This window comes from Homarus americanus, unplaced genomic scaffold (assembly GCF_018991925.1).
Source record: "Homarus americanus isolate GMGI-L3 unplaced genomic scaffold, GMGI_Hamer_2.0 scaffold5434, whole genome shotgun sequence".
NCBI lineage: Eukaryota > Metazoa > Arthropoda > Malacostraca > Decapoda > Nephropidae > Homarus > Homarus americanus.
Window position 1 is genome coordinate 196,463 of NW_024722814.1, and position 22,573 is coordinate 219,035.

Here is a 22,573-nt window from a genome sequence, read left to right on the forward strand (position 1 = left end):
AAGCCTCTCCAGAATGTTATCATGTTATCCGTAACTTAATAACTCTTACGTGAGACAAGATAATATATTGACGTACTTATATTTTCCATAATTGTTCTTATTTACGTCAGGCTATGATATATTAGCAAAATTTAACATCTTGTCAATATTCCAGTAGGAGGGGAAACACTATTTCTCTTCAAATAGGAAATTAACATAGGGAGTTAGTATAGCGGCGAGCTTGCATGGGGGAGAATTTGTATGGGGGTGAGTTTGCATGGGGGCGAGTTAGTAAACGGAAAAGTTAGTGTAGGGGCGAGTTAGTGTGGGAACCAGTTTGTATAGGGGCGAGTTTGTATGTGTATGGGGGGTGAGTTAGTATGAGGGCAATTTCGTATAGGGACGAGTTAGTATGTACTTAATGCTTCTCCGTTGTGTCTATGTAACACCATTTTCCTCACTGCGTCTCTCTTCATCTCTCTGTTTTCCTTCTTTAGTGTATAGTATATTAATAATCTCTATGTAACAACAAGGGTGAAATAAAATACAGTTATCGTGTTCCAAAAAATCCAATATTTTATTCAGTACAGGGAAATTCTGTTTATGGTTCATGTTTAGTTACAAATATTTTGGTGATATTTTACTGTCAATTATTCCGTGGACTAGATATGTTGACTTCTACTGTCCTCCCTTGTCAATGTACAGAAGCGTCTATGTCCAGTCTGTGAAGTTAAAAAATAGAATATTATGTTTGTTTCAGTTCTCATCGATGTTGTTGATCGATGTTGAGAGGTGATGCCTTCTTGTCATTGGTGTTGAATGAAGCATCATCACTGTTGTATGGTGTTGTCCAAGCATTCGTCGATGTTAAAGCACCAAAAACTACGACTGAGTGGTGTTAGTATCCATATAAAGGTGTTAATGGAGTCAATTACTGTAATGATCTGGTGGATGGATCTCATTGTAAGACATATCACAAAGACATATCACACTTCTGATATTTACAACTGCACAGCGTCTATAATGTTGACTATTGTGATGTTTTAAAAGAATTTCCAGTTGTTATGTTTTCAAGACGTTGACTAATTATTAAACATTTGGTTAAGGTGATAATTTTAATGTTAACGTGATGTTTAAGTTGTATTCACCTTCCATTGAAATATCTTAAAGAACAACCTTCGATATTGGCCTTCACGGTGATGGCTGTACTCCCGTGTGTTGTGTTACTCCTGGAAGAGTTAATACAAGACGAACAAGTGGAAATTTTTACAGACGAACTTTATGTAAAATTTAAATGATGTTTAATGAAGAATCCATCCATCCATCCATCCATCCATCCATCCATCCATTCATTCAATTATCAACCTATCATCCAACTTTCTATCTTTCTATCTGCCTATCCCTTGTTAGATGATTTCCTTCATATTTGACACAATATGATATCGTGATAAAGTTCAAGCAGGTATAAGGTTCACTGCATTAGGCCCATACCCTCACCTGCCCATACTCTCACCTGCCCATACCCTCACCTGCCCATACCCTCACCTGCCCATACCCTCACCTGTTCCTCCTGCTCATTATCCACGTCCTGCTTCCCTTTGTTTAGCCTTTGCTTTCTTTCCGTGCTTCAAAGACCTTATTCTTCGTACGTCTTTTATGGTCTCGGTTTCTGTTACGTCCATCACTGGGTCTTCTGTTTCTTTTGTTAATAATTGGCTTTTTATTTGAGAGGTTGTTGACGTGGGCCTTTGTTGTAGTTGTTGTTGTTGTTGTGGTTGTTGACGTGGTTGTTGTAGTTGTTGTGGTCGTGGTTGTTGACGTGGTTGTTATAGTTGTTGTGGTTGTGGTTGTTGTGGTTGTTGTGGTTGTTGACATGGTTGTTGTAGTTGTTGTGGTTGTTGTGGTTGTTGAAGTTGTTGTGGTTGTTGTAGTTTCCGTTGTCGTAGTAGTTGTGAATCCTTTTGTCACTTTCTTGCCTTTCTCTAAAATAAGAAACACCTTATTAATAATTCCAGAACAATGGTCTACATAAATATCTGATTAAGTTTAAAAGAGTAAGTAGAGACTTAAGTGTGTAATAGGTTGGACAGGAAGTAGGTATAGTGACAGACAGGTTAACAAGCACAAAAGTAGACACAGATTGTTCATTCCAAATAACAATGTGTTCAATGAGAAAACTAAGTTGCTAAGTAAAGCGACTAACCTCCTTTAAAATGTGGAATCGCCATGGCCAGGTGAGCGTTCTCTGCCAGTGCCTCCAGCCACCTGAACTCTTCCCTCTCGCCCATGTTGTTTTGATTCAACATGCACAGGTCAAAGGCGCAAGTCTCTGATGGTGCACACGGAAGAGTCTGTATAAGTTCTGTTGTTACTCACATTCAACACTGAGTGACCCATCCAGGCAAAGACGTGTTCACTTTACAGTCCTCACTTCCAGAGAAATTATTACTACACACACTAAGCATTACTCCCTTTCCAAACACATTGAAGAAAGATTGTCCGTATTATTGCATCTCGTCTCCAGGATATTTAGACCTTGTATTCTCACACACTGATATGTAGTACACTAAAACTCTATAATATGAAAGACATATATATATATATATATATATATATATATATATATATATAAACATTAGATAAAGAGTAATGTTTACAGTAACATATTAGACGTTTGAGGTATTATTAAGTCTATGAAGTGTCAGGTGGTCATGAAGCTCACCCGTGAATGTTTTATGACGATACTGCTCAGTCATAACCCGTGACCGAGGATATCCCCTACAATATTAAACCTCTCAATCATGTTAAGACTTCTGTTGTGTATCATAGACCACATAAGGCGCCTTAAAACATATTAAAACATATACAAGTGTAAACTACATCATGTTACCTCAGAAAAACACAAGATCTTCATTCACTTACCAATGTAATGTTGCCGTTTCACATCTTTCCCGACGATATTACCGAGTTTCTTCCAACATAGTTTCCAGTAATGTCTCCACTCTTCGCCATCATGATCGAGTGTGCAGGGATCATGCTATACAAAAAGAGATAAAACCGGACAACTTTATGCTAACAAACTGATATTAATGTGTATAATAAAACTCACGCGGTAGTCATAAATAAATCAATACAACATAAAATAGTCATAGTCAAGCTTATATATGTTTACCTATAATAAGAAAAACTGAGCGAATGAGAGTATAGGAGTTAGAGACGAAGGGAGAGACAGATAACTAAAGGAGAGTCAGAGGATGAATAAGTCACTAAGAGAGAGAGAGAACAACTCACCGTTCCCTCGCCCTCACAGCCCATTAGCTCTGGACACTCGTCTTTACACTTCTCTTCACATTGGTCATCAGTCTGCCAAGAAAATTACGTGAGAATAATTATTGTTTATTTAATCCTAAATAATTAGTGTCAGAAATATCCTCAATGGACTTTTACGACAAATACAGAAACGCTTTCAATAATATTTATCCTGTTGATCTCTACATATGGTTCATTAGGTCTCGTCCATAAAAACCTGGATAAGAATGTTAAGTGAGGTATTAGAATATAACAACAGGAGCAAACGAGAGTGAAGCTGTTAGGACCCCGGAGACTTACTAGCCAAGAGAGAGGGAAGGCGAGAGGTCTGTACTGAAGGGGGTGCACCACTTCCTGCCTGCTGGTGAAGTCGTCCATCTGGTACCCGTTGAAGTGACCACAGAGCCCGTCCAGCTGCCTCATATGTGCTGGGTGTGCTATCACGTCCAGTCGGTTAGAGCAATGACGCACCTGTTAACATACACCAAGGGTGTTGGTATACTGCTGCAACCTACACTAGGGGTAAGAGTACACTGCTGCATCCTACACTATGGGTGTTACTATACTGATGTATCATACACTAAGGAAGTTAGTAGACTACTACATCCTACACTAAGGGTGTTGGTATACTGCTGCATCCTACACTAGGGGTGAGAGTATACTAATACATCCTACACTATGGGTGTTGGTATACTGCTGCATCCTACACTAGGGGTGAGAGTATACTAATACATCCTACACTATGGGTGTTGGTATACTGCTGCATCTTATACTAGGGGTGAGAGTATACTAATACATCCTACACTATGGGTGTTGGTATACTGCTGCATCCTATACTAGGGGTGAGAGTATACTAATACATCCTACACTATGGGTGTTGGTATACTGCTGCATCCTACACTAGGGGTGTTGGTATACTGCTGCATCCTACACTAGAGGTGTTAGTACACTGCTGCACCATACACTAGAGGTGTTAGTATACTGCTGCATCCTACACTAGGGGTGGTGAGGTAGCACAGTGAGTGACCACACCACAAGCAGCACGCATTGCACTGGACTGTCACACTCACCACTAGCTGGCAGGACCCGATAAACGTCACACATGAACCACTTTTGTAGGCAAGCACAGGATGGGGGACGCCGTTGACGATAACTTGGGAGAGTGACGTCGGAACAGGGTACGGGATGCCATTCACCAGGGGCTGCCTCACCCAACACAAGTTAGTTATTACATAACCGCTCATCTTTGTCTTCATCTATCATTTATCTATTCAAGCGGCCTCCATATATAGCAACAACTTGATTGTTATATTATATCAGAAACATCTATTTTATTTTGAAGTGACAATCTATTCACAATGAGAAGCAAAGTTTGAGGAAGTTTTTACATTGGATGAATAAAATTTACCAAGAAGAGGCTGGAGACACGCATGGTTATGATAGTGTTGGGGTTGTCCCTGAAGGTGGTGTGGCCGAGGCAAGATGCCCACGCATTGCACGGCTCGAAGTCGCTAAAGACGCCCACATGTGGATCAAGGCTAAAGTCGCTTTGCGTGACGGAGTAGTTGCAGGTGCCGTGCCAGTCATACCGGTAGCCGTCGAAGGTTGTGATGTGTGGGTCGTTGGTGAGTTCGCAGTGAGCACCTTCAGTGGTGGTATAAAGTAGATACTTGAAGAAAGTAAATAAGCAATTAACGATTCAGTGATTATTTATCAATCTGTACTTGTCTAAGACACAATACCCATATTGTGCTACAGATAAAACCTTATTCTATACCTGTGTTGTACCTACGTCATGGTCTCCATACACATCTAAAGAAGTTTGTTGGAGATTAACAGTTTTAACTGTAGAAACAAGTACTACATAATAATCATCTTGACCCGGTAACTCACAGCACTCATCGTAATTCCCGGTCAGGAACCAGCGGCCTCGCCTACATATCACCTCCAGACATTGGCCCGTCAACACACACCCATCGGGGTACACTTGGCCGTTAAACTCACAACCTGTAGAAGGAAAGAATACAAGTCAGAAAGTGTGAGACACACAGAGAACAGACAAACAGTCACAACCTTGAGACTTACAGTGACTATCCCCGGGACTGTTGAAATACTCGGCGACTATGTGGGTGTCTTGACACACCAGCTGAAGGCAAGACTCTGGCAGGGACACTACCACCTCCCCGTGGTTAAACAAATCCTTTCCATAACAGCAGCATCTGGCCCCAACCGGTTCAGTAAGACAATCGTATTCTGAAAAGAGAAGAGTGAGGGACTTTTACAGATTAAGAAATAACAATCGATTCTTTGAAATTCACTGTAATATATATGACAAACTCAGCAATATGAATATTCAGCCAACTTTAAGTCTTTGGTGAACTAGAGAGATACACACTAGGACAAGGGACTTCAAATGTGAGGGCGACAGTGACTCTGCTAAAGGTTCATGTCATATACTGTAGAGGTAAAGTGACCCGTGCCCCACCCCACCACCCTCATCTCCCTCCTTAACCTCAAGCCTTTTCTTTTCCTTTTTTTACATACCTTTGGTTGTTCTTTTTCTTTGGCTCTTGGGTGTAACAAGAAAACATATATTAAACATCATCTTCATACAGAACATCTTAAGATGAACTAAGTCATTCACCTAAAGCTCCACTCCATCAAGTCATTTTGGTGTAATAGAAGTTTTGGTCTTCTACTTAACTCTCCATCCACAACAAGGACCCAAATAACCAATGATATACAACTATACATTTATCACTTCACACAAGACCTACCAAAAACTCGTCCCTCAACACTAAAGTCTCCCTCATGTATAAATAAAGAGATAGAGAGTTTCTTACCATGTTGCTGCACTGACAGAGACACGAGAGAAAGCACCAGGAAGGAGAGACTCATCCCTCTAGTTATCCACTCCATCTCTGTAACAAGAAGGTTAAGTTTTGAGCTGAGAAACCACTACGGTTGACACTGAGAGTATGTCTCTACTTACTGAGTGGAAGAAAATATATTAACAGGTTTTTGCAGCTGACAGTTTGTAAGTGATGAACATAAGACAGTAACTACACGCAAGGTTGTGACTCACTCGTGGTAGATCAGCGAGTGTATGCTGGACACTGTGTGCTGGAGTCAGGTGAGGTTAGCACTGCTGCAGAGGGACAGATGTGCCGTTAAATAAGGGGGCTGCCTGTACCACGTGGCCAGGTGACGCACACACCTGCTCCATGTTCAAGGACACTATATATATTAATGTGGTTTCACTCTTGTAGGGATAGCAGTTAATTAATGCAGGTTGGACTGGAAAGTAGACACGAGTATCTAATAGGAAACATCTGGGGAACCAACTCTGTAATTATGGTTGTAGAATTGTTGTTGTTGTAAATTGGTTAACTTAATATTTCATAATCTTAAAGAATTCTATATGGTTATTATTCTTCTAACTCTTACATTTGATTTACAATAAAGGATCTGCTTCTGTTTGTTATTAACTCACAATATTATCTTATGTTTATGTTACACACTATATTAACATTTAGACAACACACTTCTCTTTGATTCTACCAATATAAAGTATTGTTAAAATTACCCAAATTTTGATAGCAGTAACAACATAATTGTAACCATTTTTTTCATGAAGAAATTTTACAATGACATTTCATACAATCACTTCCCCTCCGTTTTCACTTTTGTTTAGAAAAATATAGATTAAAGATAAAATTGATCATATTATCCATAAGAACCGTTCTCCTAAGTAACAATTTCAATTGTCTTTTTCATCCATATTTTCATCACACTTACTGGAACTGGAAGCAAAATCAATACGGGTTTCAGAATAAATTTGTATTGTCTTAAAGATTAAGTTGAAATAACGAACAGACTATCAATGTTGTGGAGGAACCAGTCAAGGACCACATTTAAGGAGTTTTTATAATGTATATGTGTAATAAATTTGGATATATAAACTTATAGAAGAAGGTATAAAACTCCTGGAATATGGTGTTTAAAGTAATTTGTCGTGCGCAGGTTTAAAGGTTTAATTTGACTGGTCAGCCGGCCATTTATAGACAAAGGTGATTGGTAGCAGTTGACCAGGAATCCTCTAGCCTCCAAATTTCCTCAACCAGAAATACATAAATTTAATTTAATTGGGGGGAATTACACGGGTCTCGGCCACATGAAACGTGTTTGTAAAACACTTAAAAAAACACGTTGATACAAACAATGAATTAACTCAACAGTCTGAGAGCAGAGGGCATAAATTACTGAGGCATTTATTATATTTAGGTAATGATTTTTTTTACTAAAGTAACTTAAAAATGTAGCACTCTAATGAAATATGTCTCTTAAAAATTGGGATAATTTTTCGTCGTGGGACAATTTTCTGCTTTATTATACAGTATATTCAGGAAAGCCATTTTAATTATATATATATATATATATATATATATATATATATATATATATATATATATATATATATATATATATATATATATATATATATATATATATATATATATATGACTAACGTGTGTTGTGTTTAATGTGAGAGTACATACTTGTGTGTGTGGGTTCGTGCATAAAGTATGATTACAGATGTAGGTACGTTAGTGTTGTGTGGTTGCTCGTGGAGACACAGGGGCGTTCCGTGTTTTAGGAGTGGGTACATACTGTACGTGTTAAATGCTTTTAAGTGAGGTGGGTGTGGTCTGTGCTTACATATGTGGTAGGTGTGTGGTGTATGCTTGTATATATGGTAGGTGTGTTGCATGCTTGTATATATGGTAGGTGTGTTGCATGCTTGTATATATGGTAGGTGTGTTGCATGCTTGTATATATGGTAGGTGTGTTGTATGCTTGTATATGTGGTAGGTGTGTGATATGTGCTCCGTGTGAGGGAATAAACAAACAAAAAATTACAATATAGCTCTACTTTATTTTCCATTGTTGAACATATCTCTTTAATGTCAAGGAGAACTTGTTTCAGAGATAAATATTCCTTTTCTTCTGTCTATAATAGATAAGTACTTAGTATACACAATTACAATTATATTTTTTTAGTTATCAGTTCCCAGTATTGAAATGCCTTAAGTAGGATGAGGTGGAAATGCGATATTATGAAGGTGTTTTCTAGTGAACTAATTGTATGCTGGTGTCAGGCGGGTGTAATATCACGGAAATGCATTATACATATGGAAAAGCAACAAGTGTAATTGAAATTCATATATTCACTTTTCTCTCTGAGTTTTGAGTGGCAAACAAATTAAATAAAATGTTAGCATCACATACTTTATAAAGGAGTGAAAGCGGAACGACATAAAACAGATCTAACTCAATAAACAACATACAATATAAATGTTTACCTTCTGATTTGTAATAAGAAAATCGACCACAACATATTTAAATACTGATACTGGCAATCGCAGTGTAACAATTCTTATGTAAATCATTGCAGTAGCCAGTGATTTTTTTCTTTAATGTTCACTTATCTAACGGCATAAATGAAATTATTAATTATTCAAATGGTGTATTGGTGTGGCGGAGTCAAGCAGGATGCGGTTAAAAACATTAAGAGTAGAGCAATTTCCTTTCCTGTGGCGGCCCAGGTCAACATGTCTGCCAGGTTTCAGTTTAGCACCTCAGACTCATCTAATAAGAAGGATCTTGTCTTGCAACAGTAAACGATAAGAAGTTTAAACTAAATATGGAAGTAAAGGAAAATAATTGGACTATGTTTTATAAAACTGATATTCTGTCGGCTCGCCTGTGGGGAATTTGATATGGTCTTTCATCAAGTACTGAAATGGAAAAGCCTCTGAATTTAAATGGAAAATTTCCGCACGTTATAACAGTTACGGCAATTTTTACAAGGCACCAACAGGTCATATATATATATATATATATATATATATATATATATATATATATATATATATATATATATATATATATATATATATATATATATGACCTGTAGATGTAATTCCATTCCAAAAATAACTCTTCCTCTGATTTCTTTAGACTCACAATAATTCCAAAAGTAACCACACAAATCGTCAAACAATCGTGGTATCATTCATTTTATAAATATTTTCGACTACTTTACGACTTAATTTAATCATATAATTATACGACTACTGATTCCATGCGATTAACTCAGAAGATAAGCCGCATTTCAGATAATTACGATCACTAATTATGATTACTGATTACAATAACTCTAGTCTTGAGATGCATGTAACAACGTACAGTAGTGTCTCCACATTACGGTGTATTGTATTAAAAACTTCGCTTCTCGCTTCAACCACTTTGCATTTACAGATCGCACAAGTCCTCTTATTTCACCAACGACACAATAAATACCACACAAAACCTCTATCTCCCTCAATACCAAGGTAATGCATTAACAAATTCTGATTACATGAAACGAAGGGAAATAGTTTGGTACTTTGCTTGGACCTCTGGCTGTAGTTGGCCTGTCAATGAATGCTACTGTCTGGAGCTGCAGTCTTCTCCCCAAAATCGCAACACGAGAACAATCCTTACAGGCAGCACCACCTTCAGACACGAACACAGCCCCTGGGCACCACATCGGTTAGCACAAGCACGCCTGCTAACTCCTCACATAAATCTAATTAGTTAAACTTCCGTCAGGAGGAATAGTTAATCTTCATAACGCTAAACCTCTATGAGTCTCCACGGAGATATACTGTACATACATACTGGACGAGTGACAACCTCCTACCACCGGGAGACTGAAAAACATTAAGGTATTATCACTTTGTGTGTGTTGTGGTAGCTTGTTGATGGCACCTTAGCTCAGCAAGTTGCAGTTATGTATCGCAGTATCAGGCTACTTGGAAATATTATAGATGTATTAGTATGATTAGTAAATAAACTGCCATCTATGGATAACTCACTGTACAGTAACATGACTGTATCATACAGTTTAACTCAACAGCCGGAGTCCAAGTTTTATAAAGATTTATAAAAGGTTCATGAGTTTCCAGGTGTTTGGTAAGAGGACGAAGATTACTGAGGTAATATCAGACTGTTGATGGGTCAGCACCAGCAAAAGTTGTGTGCGTTGCCATAATTCATGATCTCAGTGTAATATCGCCATTATGAAGAGTGTGATCACGCTGTTGTACCACCATCAGTAATGTTTTGCGTCACAATGTGTGTGTTTGTGATTAATTCTTAACACGAATGACTTAACGTGATATAGCTTTGACATTTCAGGGATTTTACGTGATCAAATATTTTCTTTTCTTATCTTCTCTCACTTTTGCCTCCACAGACTTACTGTCATCCCCAAAAGGTACACTGCAAAATTATTCTGTTAAAATTCATTTGACATAACTTTTATATGAGCGAATCAAACTTTTTTGGAACTCATTTGCTTTCTTTTCTGCATCCTAATTTTTCCTTCTTGGGAGAAAAATAGCAGAACAAAACTCTTTCTTATAGTCTCATATAGTTGACATTTTTGAAAGATACGGTTTTCAATTATACTTGACATCAGTCCTATTGGTCTCATCATAATACCACATTCCTTATAATATTCCCATGAATTTATCCCAACAGTGAGGACACGGGAACACCTTCTCATCACGCTCAGTATTGTCTTGATGTCGTGATTAATCAGTGACTCAATTGTATAGTGTGATTGAGGAGGCGCATCTGTTGTCCAATCTCCACCTCAGACGTAGTCCACCAGAGACTCAACATAATTTGACTTTGTTCACTCACTTTGGGCATTGTCCCTCGCCCGTGTTCTTATCCCTTCACCGTATGCACACACCTCATTTTCCTCTGATGTTAACTAATTTTATTATGTTTTTAATAAGAAATTGATTTGATGTTCAATGTCAGAAATATGGAAAGAACTTTGGAAGAATATTCAAAATCACCTCAGTCCAGGAGAACTCTTTTCTTTTATCTCTTTATCCATATTTACTTTCATAATTTTATGTATGGTAATAAAATGTGCTCAACAAAACACTAATCACAGCGGAGGATGTAGCAACCATACACTGGACACCATCAAAGGAATCATTACACACTGAGGCCCACCACAACTCATGTAATATTTATCAAACACTTGGGTAATTCTGTTTAAATTTCTTTTCAACCCTTTCTATGGAAGTTATTTTAATATTTGCTTTTCAGGAAGTTGAGTTGATTTAACAAAGACTTATAAACCTGTTGGGTGTAAATCTTGGACTGTATAAGGTTTCCAATGAGTTCTGACTGTATATATTAATATGAATTAAAAATATTTGGTTTCTTATATAACTTGGTTTATATATATATATATATATATATGTTCAAAGACACACTTACGTAAACATATTCACTTAGTGTATTTATAATGAAGAAATAATCGTTTTTAATGTCTTTAGTCTATAACTCAAATGGTTATACTTATGATTTAAGATTTTCTCAGATATTGCTAAATGCTTTAATTGTACTATGTTTTCTTATACATATTTTTCCACCTTTTTATACTTGATGCTGAGCAAATTATTAGAGTGTGTTAGCATTTGTTAATATATATCATCTTTATTGGTAGAACTCATCAGTTGATAAAATTTTAAACATTGGACCAATTATTAATTTGTAAAGGTGTAGTGTGTGTGGGGCAGAAACGGCAATGTTGTTGGTTTTTATATCGCAATATCTTAAATGTGGTCTATAACATAATTATTGAAGAGATTCGCACACTTCCCACTGCTGGGTGATTACTCTTGTTATGGTAAGTCGGAAAATGAGTAGAAACATATGTTAAGTGACCATGGATACTAAATAGCTCACATCAAGGCAGGTAAACAAAACCTGAAAAGACTTTCAGAATTAAGAATATATTAAGAATAATATATTGATATGATAATTAATCTGTGCTAAGCCTAGTCACCTCTATGAATGGTAATATAAACACCCACATAAGTTTGTATAGATGCAAAGGAAAATCAATTGGTCACAAGTCGTATACATGAAGATACACTAATTGAGATCAGGTGTATAACCAGAGGTGGCCATCATCCAAGGTAATACACCTGATCTCAATTAGGTCAGAGGTGAGCTGGCCACCAGTCAGTTCAAGATTTAAACAACATTCTTTACAAGAGTGAAACCACATTAACATGGAGCAGGTGTGTGCGTCACCTGGCCACGTGGTACAGGCAGCCCCCTTATTTAACGGCACATCTGTCCCTCTGCAGCAGTGCTAACCTCACCTGACTCCAGCACACAGTGTCCAGCATACACTCGTTGATCTACCACGAGTGAGTCACAACCTTGCGTGTAGTTACTGTCTTATGTTCATCACTTACAAACTGTCAGCTGCAAAAACCTGTTAATATATTTTCTCCCACGCAGTAAGTAGAGACATACTCTCAGTGTCAACCGTAGTGGTTTCTCAGCTCAAAATTTAACCTTCTTGTTACAGAGATGGAGTGGATAACTAGAGGGATGAGTCTCTCCTTCCTGATGCTTTCTCTCGTGTCTCTGTCAGTGCAGCAACATGGTAAGAAACTCTCTATCTCTTTATTTATACATGAGGGAGACTTTAGTGTTGAGGGACGAGTTTTTGGTAGGTCTTGTGTGAAGTGATAAATGTATAGTTGTATATCATTGGTTATTTGGGTCCTTGTTGTGGATGGAGAGTTAAGTAGAAGACCAAAACTTCTATTACACCAAAATGACTTGATGGAGTGGAGCTTTAGGTGAATGACTTAGTTCATCTAAAGATGTTCTGTATGAAGATGATGTTTAAAATATGTTTTCTTGTTACACCCAAGAGCCAAAGAAAAAGAACAACCAAAGGTATGTAAAAAAAGGAAAAGAAAAGGCTTGAGGTTAAGGAGGGAGATGAGGGTGGTGGGGTGGTGCACGGGTCACTTTACCTCTACTGTATATGACATGAACCTTTAGCAAACATAATATTTAATTTTTTCAACTTCACAGACTGGACATAGACGCTTCTGTACATTGACAAGAGAGGACAGTAGAAGTCAACATTTCTAATCCACGGAATAATTGACAGTAAAATATCACCAAAATATTTGTAACTAAACATGAACCATAAACAGAATTTCCCTGTACTGAATAAAATATTGGATTTTTTGGAACACGATAACTGTATTTTATTTCACCCTTGTTGTTACATAGAGGTTATGAATATATTGTACACTAACGAAGGAAATAGTGTTATATAGACTCCAGCGAGAAGCATTAATTAAGGAGTAACAGAGTGTAGAAATAAGATGATTAAGAAAGACAGATATACTCACACATAGAAGAACCTTTATTAAATTGTCCTTGTTGATGGGTAGTGTAATTAATAACTTGGTATACTCACAATGCATTATACTATCATTACACAGAGCAGAGCAGAGTAGGTTCTTGCATAAATGGCTTTCATATGATGGACATTTACAGGTAGAAGGGTATAACAAGTGCACAAATAATCTCGATAACATAAAATATTCACTCAAGAACTCCAGCATTCAAACACGTTAAATTCTCATCTTCATCCAGTCAGATTTATATTTAAGAGAAGAATACCCGAATGCTTAGTTTACACTGATGCTTTCTTTATGAGCTGCGGCTGTGTGGCTGCGAAAACTGAGAGCGACAATCAATCTATTTTCCAGAGGATATTTTAATGGTATGATTTCATTGACTTTGGTTGTACATTTTCCAACCAAGGATGATAAAACTTAACACAAATACGCTGCTCTGAAAACAAACTGTGATATATTCCAAATATGATAATGTCTTCATTTTCATAAAGAATTGTTAAAGAAATTTACTAGTCGTGTTTGTCGTGGTGTTTTTCATTGCTTAATATACGACTCTATTATCATAAGTTATGTTCCACGTATTGTCTGGAGGGTAAAGTGTTGGGTGAAGAGGAAATAACCCAGGTAACGCAGCACCAGAGAGAGAAAGGAAGACAAACACACAAAGAGTGTCAGAAACTTGAGCGCACTCTTAACATCCCGAGTGTATCAAATCACAATGGTTCTTTGTGGAGAGAAAGCATAACGCGAATACATTAATTACAGCTAAGATTGCAGCCCCAGATAACCAGCATTTCTATAGAACTCATTATATTATCATTAGGTTAAACTTAGTAAAATAAATGACCATGAAATGCTTTACCTGTGTTGAGTTCTAAAATTTCTGATAAAAAAATGCTCTTAGGTATCTATATTTTTGAAGACCTAGAGTTGTTAAAATGAAGAAAACCCAGAAAATAACATGAGTGAAGATCTCAATAGAGTCAAGCGAGTGACTGTGAAGATCTCAATAGAGTCAAGCGAGTGACTGTAAAGATCTCAATAGAGTCAAGCGAGTGACTGTGAAGATCTCAATAGAGTCAAGCGAGTTACTGTGAAGATCTCAATAGAGTCAAGCGAGTTGATGCATAATTCGTGGTTCTCAGCGTAATCCATTAACTCTTCTCTTAACAAACAACTTGCTTTAGGGACTTCCCATCTCACTTGTGTTTTGTATATTGTTACGAACCCCTCCACCAATTGTCCTGATCTACCTACCCAGCACCACGAGCAACGCCATCTAGGGACGAGACACGAGTATGACTCGTCTTAGTTAACACTCCGGGGTTTCCCTTCTCCATATCCTGGTTGTTGCGTCACTTCCTCCTCTTGTGAGCTCCAATTCGAGGAGGAGAGCAGTCACTCTGGGAAGTGACCACAGGATCACCTATCCTGGAAACCTACGGCACAGTGACTACCTACCGTTTTCTACAATACTCAGCCTTACTCGTCAGCCATCTCAGCTCCGCACTTAAGTATTTGTAATCTTATATTGCCTCCCCCACGTCCACTTGCTTCAAATTATTGTATGTTGTATAAATATGTATATACTGTTAATGTTTAGGTTAAGTATGGTTAAGGGTAATTTATAGAAAGCTGAATAATTTGTTAAGGAATTTATGGTACTTTATTATACACAACAAAAACTCGCATATTTTGTCTACCCTTTTATAGTCCAATTGTCTTTGTTTTTTGTTGTTGTTGTTGCCTGTTGGGATCTGGGTAGACTTTTAACTATATTCTAAATCCCCAACTCGTAACAATATTTTATTGTCTTTCTCATCACTGTAACCTTATATAAAGAGAACTATTAAACTCAACTCTCCCTGACCCAGAGACGGCCATCAACATTCCCTCCACACCTCCTTAAGCTCCGCATCATCTTTTCTCACTTCCAATATTTTTCACCTCAGGGCCGTAAATTCCCTTCCAAGGAATAAAAATTTTCCCCAAAGAGAACAGTAAAAATCAGAAAGAATAGAACCGATGAAGTACATACACTCACATCCCGTTAATATAGAGAATACATTAATATTTTGGTTGGATAGGAGCTTAAGGCATAGAGGTGAGTTAATCATAAGGTCAGCTACTCCCCCACATATATCATGGAGTCTTGTACCAACATATTAAATAATGAGGAACATAGGATATATTCTGGTCACTGAGGCAAACCCGACACGTTGTAGATTTATGATAATGGAGAAGCTTTGGTAAAGGCGGGATGATACGAAATAGTTATGTTGATGGGGTGTATTAAAGTGAGAGAGGATTTGAGAATAGTCTGCTTCAGGGCGTAAAATAATAATAATAATAATAATAATAATAATAATAATAATAATAATAATAATAATCTGTTGGCCTTGGTACATTTGTATACTTTGAGTGACCTCCGGCAAACCTCACCATTTTCACCTGTTTCATATTATTTTCATTCAAGCCTCAGGATACCATACACATTCATACATACATACATACATACATACATACATATATACAAATGGACACGCTTACTCATAAAATACACCCAACTCCATCCCCCCCACACACACGACCATAACAGCCAAGAACACACTATCCTTCATCACAATCCTACACTTGAGTCAGAGAGGCAACGATCCCCTGAAATACACCCCCTGAGACACCTACCATAGTCCTGTGTTGACCCCCTGAGACACTACCATAGTCCTGTGTTGACCCCCTGAGACACCTACCATAGTCCTGTCTTGACCCCCTGAAAAACCTACCATAGTCCTGTGTTGACCCCCTGAGACACCTACCATAAACCATTTATTGCTTCGTATCCTGCAGGCTGTAACTCCTACTTATCCTTTTAAAGAGAAACGGAGCAAGATTATATCCTACATCTGCATGACTCGCGGTGCTTGTAATTCCTCCAAGACAGCAGACAATAAAAGTCATTCCGGCAGAACGTCAGGAGCATTTTTCTGGCGCGGTCACGGGGGAGTGTTTCTGTAAGGGACTCAATTGCATACATTTCTAACCGACTTCCCTTGTGTTGTGAACCTTTTATAGTGTACACAGTAACAGACGAGGTCTTAGCTGCAGTTAGATGAGTGCTTATGGAAAAAAGTATTCACGTATAGTTGTAATTATACTGAATCATATGAATTAAGATCCTGATTCTGTGAGTTAAGAATCTGATACAATCTTGCTAGTGATTGTTTCCCTGCAAGCAATGTCAACCGAGTATGTCTTATGTTTTTGAGGAGAGGGAGAGATAGAATGAGTATGAGAATAATTAATAAAAACACAAATAAATAAAAACTTACTAAATTAAAAAAAATCAACTCATAATCAGGAAGACCAGATCGATCACTTATGATTAATGAAGGAAAGTAGACCAAAGACACATTCACACGGTAGAGTTACAGTGAGAGAACGATGCGGCTTTTGACTGCCAGAGTAGTAGTGAGGGAACACACTGCCAGTGCTCAGAACAACACTAGGAGAGTGTCAAAGGTCAAGGGGTAAAAGATCAATCAGTCAGTTTTAAGATTAAACCTAGCGATCTAGTTCCCTACTATAGGTTCTTGTGTTTGGTTGATCTTGGTCATCAATAAGAGATCATTTGGCCAGGCCAAGTGCGCGCGGATACACACACACACACACACACACACACACACACACACACACACACCAATCACTGGGAACAACACAATAACTTTCGCTGTGTACTTTATTACACCATTTTACCGGGATGAATTGAGTGCATCAATAAACAAGATTGTCAACAGAGTCCAGCCATTACTCTTCTTAGCGAGGCTGACACACCATCAAGTGGCTGTACCTTTATAGTTGTGTTTTGTGTGTGAATTGTTGTCAGTCAAACATAATAAGTACAAATGAGCCTCTAACAACCTCATAACCCCATAGTAAACAAGAGGGAACTTGACATATAACACCTGTACTTAATATTTATGTAGAAATTCATATAGGAAGAGGATTATCATTAATTTTGAAGAGGAAAATATATTGGTGCTGCAACACTCTTCCACATGCCTTAAAGTACAGGGAGTGTGACGACCATATATAAGAGATAGTCTTTCATACAGGAGGTTCAGGCTTGTGGGATCTTTTAACTTGGGGTACAAGCGAGGACGGATTCCCCGGACTGAATATTGTCTTTGAGTTCAGGATGAGTGGGGTGATACTGAGGCCTGACCCACAGCATCTACACGACCGCTGATGAGTGGGGTGATACTGAGGCCTGACCCACAGCATCTACACGACCGCTGATGAGTGGGGTGATACTGAGGCCTGACCCACAGCATCTACACGACCGCTGATGAGTGGGGTGATATGAGGCCTGACCCACAGCACGACCGCTGATGAGTGGGGTGATACTGAGGCCTGACCCACAGCATCTACACGACCGCTGATGAGTGGGGTGATACTGAGGCCTGACCCACAGCATCTACACGACCGCTGATGAGTGGGGTGATACTGAGGCCTGACCCACAGCATCTACACGACCGCTGATAATGTCGAGGTGAACACAGTGCTCTAAATCCATGCTTGGATTGTCATCAGGAATGTTTGTTTTAATGAAGAAAATTCCATCGTCTCTTCGTGTTATGCTTTTAGACACCGTATGTTGTGTTTTAGTTGCAGGTGATGGTAGTTGTTATAGGATGTGGGCGTGAGAGAAGAGGTTTGTGTCACCCCTTCTTGTGACTGTCCTGTCTGTCTGGTTGCCGGGGGTGGTAGACGCCTCTTGCCCATCTTGTGTGACAAAACTAATACAAAAAATAAATCAAGGAAAGAAACTGATAGCAAAATACTGAAGACCTCCCTCGCCCTCCTCTTTCTCATTAACTTCCTGGCTGTTTTTCTCTCCCTTCACTGAGGAGGAGGATCGAGAGAAGCAGGATCGAGAGATATCAACATTTCGCTCAGTTTCAATGACTTAATTAAACCAACGATACTTTCTCTCTTTAAAAAAAAAAAAAAAAAAAAAAAAAATATATATATATATATATATATATATATATATATATATATATATATATATATATATATATATATATATATATATATATATATATATATATATATATATATATATATATATATATATATATATATTATCCCACGGCGCTGCTGGCTAATAACTTTGGATTTAATGCAAATTGCGTATTAAATATTTTTTTTATGAAGACGGAGATGATTATTACGTAGGAATATTATCCTCAAATATTTCGCTCTCTTGATTATTACACGTCTTTTTACATGACTGTTTGAATGTAACCTTTATCTCACTGAAGGTATGTTTTGCATTAGCTTATCAAAGACCTTAATCATCATTCAACAATCTTAACGTAATACCTTGATAATTGATGAAGTGAACTTTTATGTGAACAAATTAAAACTTTTTTTTTTATTATTTTTTTACGGGGATCAGCCCACCCGGGCACAGGTCACTGACCCACATAGGGGCTTGGGGGGCGAAAATGTAATAATGATAATAATAATGATAATACTAATAATAATAATGATAATAATAAAGAACCAAAAAGAAATACAAAAAAAAAAAAGATCCATAGTGATAAATAATATATGTATGTTGTGTTGTCAGTCGTAACAGAAACAATTGAGACTTTGCAATTGTGTGTAAATGAGGCAGAAAGTCAGATCAGCAACCTGGGACTTGGTCACAATTTTCGTGATGCCATATGGCAGCAGGGTCTACCATTAGACAACACATTATGCTTCCAATATCTTCCCAGGCGGTAGTACCTCCCTGTTTGGTAGCTGCCTACTACCTACTGCAATTAAAGTAAATTATATAAACATAATCCATATAACTATATCAGAAATTAACTACTACAGAAACACCACCAAGTACTCACACACCTACAGGAACACCACCAAGTACTCACACACCTACAGGAACACCACCAAGTACTCACACACCTACAGGAACACCACCAAGTACTCACACACCTACAGGAACACCACCAAGTACTCACACACCTACAGGAACACCACCTAGTACTCACACACCTACAGGAACACCACCAAGTACTCACACCTACAGGAACACCACCCTCACACACCTACAGGAACACCACCAAGTACTCACACACCTACAGGAACACCACCAAGTACTCACACACCTACAGGAACACCACCAAGTACTCACACACCTACAGGAACACCACCAAGTACTCACACACCTACAGGAACACCACCTAGCACTCACACAGGCACAAAGAACAGCGCATAAAACCTCTTGCGCTACACAACACACTCAGATGGCCTTCATAAAATAGCCTTTTGTACTCCGGGGTCACTTTCAGACACAGCAGTATTGTATTGTTGTTCTAATCTATATCTGAGGCCGCCATTTGGGTCTTTTATGCGATAGAACCTTTGAGTAGTATTTTTCTCTTATGTTTTTTGTCCATTTGGGGAAGACTATTTAGAGGAAATAGTGACGAGGCTTTTATGTTTTCTTTAGTTATGTTGTGTTTTTTGTACAATGACTTATATGCCTAAAAATAAAGTGTACAATATGCAGTATTTTACGTAAAGAATATAAACAATTTTAAATTTTTTTTATAGCTTTAGTTTACAATCTTTCACAGAATGAGTAAGAAGTCTGATGTGAACACCGATACACATACACGCACTCAAAGTCACACAGTCAGGAGCACCACAAAAAAGGGTCAGTAACACAACAGAAACAGTCAATAAGGCACAAAACCAGTCAGTAGTACACACAGACAGTCAGCAACACAGTAACACAGAAACCTGTCAGTAAGACACACAGACAGTCACTAACACACACAGTCAGTAACACATCCAGGCAGTCAGCAGTACACACAGACAGTCAGTAATACACACAGACAGTCATTAACGCACACAGACAGTCAGTAATACACACAGACAGTCATTAACACACACAGACAGTCAGTAAGACACACAGACAGTCAGTAACACACACATACAGTCAGTAACACACACAGACAGTCAGTAAGACACACAGACAGTCTACGGTAGGAAGGTCAAGACAGAAACAACAATACCACAACAAACTTCACCTACAGGTAACTTGACTCATCTTCCGTCTCAGGTAATTTCCTGGGAATCTCCGGAGATAACCTGACTTGCAACTTTATATTAGGAACATAATCTCTGGCGGCTGTTGCTGACCCAGACTGAAAAGTGACTTAGGAAAATATTGAAGATTAAAGCATTAAGGAGATGAGTTCCCGAGTTTTGAGGTCATTGGGTCATTGTTTTTGTTGTTTTTTTAGAAAGAGAGAGAGAGAGAGAGAGAGAGAGAGAGAGAGAGAGAGAGCATAAGACGAATTTAAGAGGCATGGCGGTCGTTCAATAGGATAAACGATTAGGCTAGTACAGGTAAAGCGAATTTTTTTTATCAACTAAGTCGTTTTGCTTTTGTTTTTACATATAGCTACCTGGATGATATATTATTGTAATTATATTATTTTCGTGTTTAATACTACATAACATACCATCATCAGTCTCCCAATATATATATATGTAAAGAGTCATATACTAGTTAATTGCTATCAAACACTTCTTATCATTATAGATTATCATATATAAACAACAAGAAAAAATACACAAGACATTCTAAAAAAAAATACATACATTAAAATAATAATAATCTTCCCTTTTACCTCCGTGACCCCTCAAGTAAGATGACGTCATATGATACCCAAAAATTCGAGGAAATTTTGCTGGCAACTGATTTAAAACTGTCCTTCGTAAATTAAGTCTCCTTCCGGGTCTAAACTTTCTCATTAATTCAGCTCCTGATCTCTGGTTTTAGCCTCTCTCTTCCTACTCTCTCTCTCTTTCTCTCTCTTGCTCTCTCTTGCTCACTAAATGCTTATAATCTTCCTCAATTTTCTTAATTTTCTTTCGTGGCTTTATACATTTTTGTTTTTGTTTTTTTTGCAATTTCTTCCTGGTATTATTTTTCCTCTCTGGTCTTATTTTCCCTTCATGGATGTTATTTTTCATCCCTGGTTTTATTTTTCTTTCCTGGTTTTCTTTTTCTTTTCCTGGTTTTATTTTTCCTCCCAGAAGTCGTGACCCAACCATGACCGGGGAGCATTGTCTTGTTACTCTTTCATGGACAAGGAGCATTGTCTTGTTACTCTTTCATGGACAGGGAGCATTGTCTTGTTACTCTTTCATGGACAGGGAGCATTGTGTTGTTACTCTTTCATGGACAAGGAGCATTGTCTTGTTACTCTTTCATGGACAAGGAGCATTGTCATATTACTCTTTCATGGACAAGGAGCATTGTCTTGTTACTCTTTCATGGATAAGTACTCTCAGTTTACTCATCACAAAAAAGTCACAGCTCACGGCTTGGAGTCTCCCACCCACTAACAAGTTCCTCCAGGTGGCAGTAAGTAATTCCACGTTGAACCCCCGAGGCTTCAGAATCCCGGAAAATGACACCAACTCCGAGACTCCGAGAGACTGAGACATCAACACCATTTCAACTTTTCCTCGCTTCTTATAAACCCTGAATTTGAAATTTCCACCAATCTTCAGTAACCATTATGTGTTTTATTTATTTATTTATTTATTCTTCTATTTTTTACGCATTTTGGATCATTAACTTTTGTTTATGACTGTTCCTCTGTATTGTCTATATTTAACGTTATTTTTTGTCGCCTCCATTAGAAAAATTCTAGCAAGTTGTGAATTTCCCATCAGATTATAGAAATTCTTTATCCATTCTCTTATATTAAAGTTAAATAAGAGGCTATAACTACATCCCAACTTCTAATGAAATATATTACAAGTTTTCGAGCTTTAATCTCCCCAGCCTTTAGTAATAATTCACAATAACTCCACACTTCCCTAATAAAGATGGACTTATTCTTCACACGGCTCCACGTCCCTCCACTCTATCTGAATTCATTATCATC

General features: G+C 37.8%; 1 protein-coding gene and 2 long non-coding RNA genes across 3 annotated transcripts; 1 reads left to right on the forward strand and 2 right to left on the reverse strand.

Moving 5' to 3' along the window:
• Window positions 1-532: 532 nt before the first annotated feature.
• LOC121863149 lies at window positions 533-1,713 on the reverse strand. The gene is made up of 2 exons (XR_006088347.1): window positions 1,509-1,713; window positions 533-1,476 (listed from the first exon to the last, which is right to left on the reverse strand). It is a non-coding gene; the product is annotated as an uncharacterized LOC121863149 (long non-coding RNA).
• Window positions 1,714-2,177: 464 nt separating this feature from the next.
• Window positions 2,178-6,207, reverse strand: LOC121863143 (mucin-2-like). The gene is made up of 8 exons (XM_042361632.1): window positions 6,132-6,207; window positions 5,833-5,855; window positions 5,262-5,295; window positions 4,697-4,932; window positions 3,589-3,759; window positions 3,271-3,342; window positions 2,902-3,016; window positions 2,178-2,308 (listed from the first exon to the last, which is right to left on the reverse strand). The coding sequence occupies exons 1-8, from the start codon at window positions 6,205-6,207 to the stop codon at window positions 2,178-2,180; spliced, it is 858 nt and encodes a 285-aa protein (XP_042217566.1).
• A 6,290-nt stretch (window positions 6,208-12,497) lies between these two features.
• On the forward strand, window positions 12,498-13,426 carry LOC121863158. Its single transcript, XR_006088348.1, has 3 exons — window positions 12,498-12,575; window positions 12,740-12,817; window positions 13,258-13,426. It is a non-coding gene; the product is annotated as an uncharacterized LOC121863158 (long non-coding RNA).
• The last annotated feature ends 9,147 nt before the right edge of the window (window positions 13,427-22,573 follow it).

What these genes read in the sequence shown, in the direction of transcription:
- LOC121863143 (XM_042361632.1), bottom strand. Translation starts at nt 6,207, where the DNA reads ATGGAGTGGATAACTAGAGGGATGAGTCTCTCCTTCCTGGTGCTTTCT. An exon ending in TCTGTCAGTGCAGCAACATG is followed by an intron (nt 5,856 to 6,131) that starts GTAAGAAACTCT and finishes TACACCCAAGAG; the next exon opens with CCAAAGAAAAAGAACAACCA. An exon ending in GAAACGGCAACATTACATTG is followed by an intron (nt 2,309 to 2,901) that starts GTAAGTGAATGA and finishes GTGCACCATCAG; the next exon opens with AGACTTGCGCCTTTGACCTG.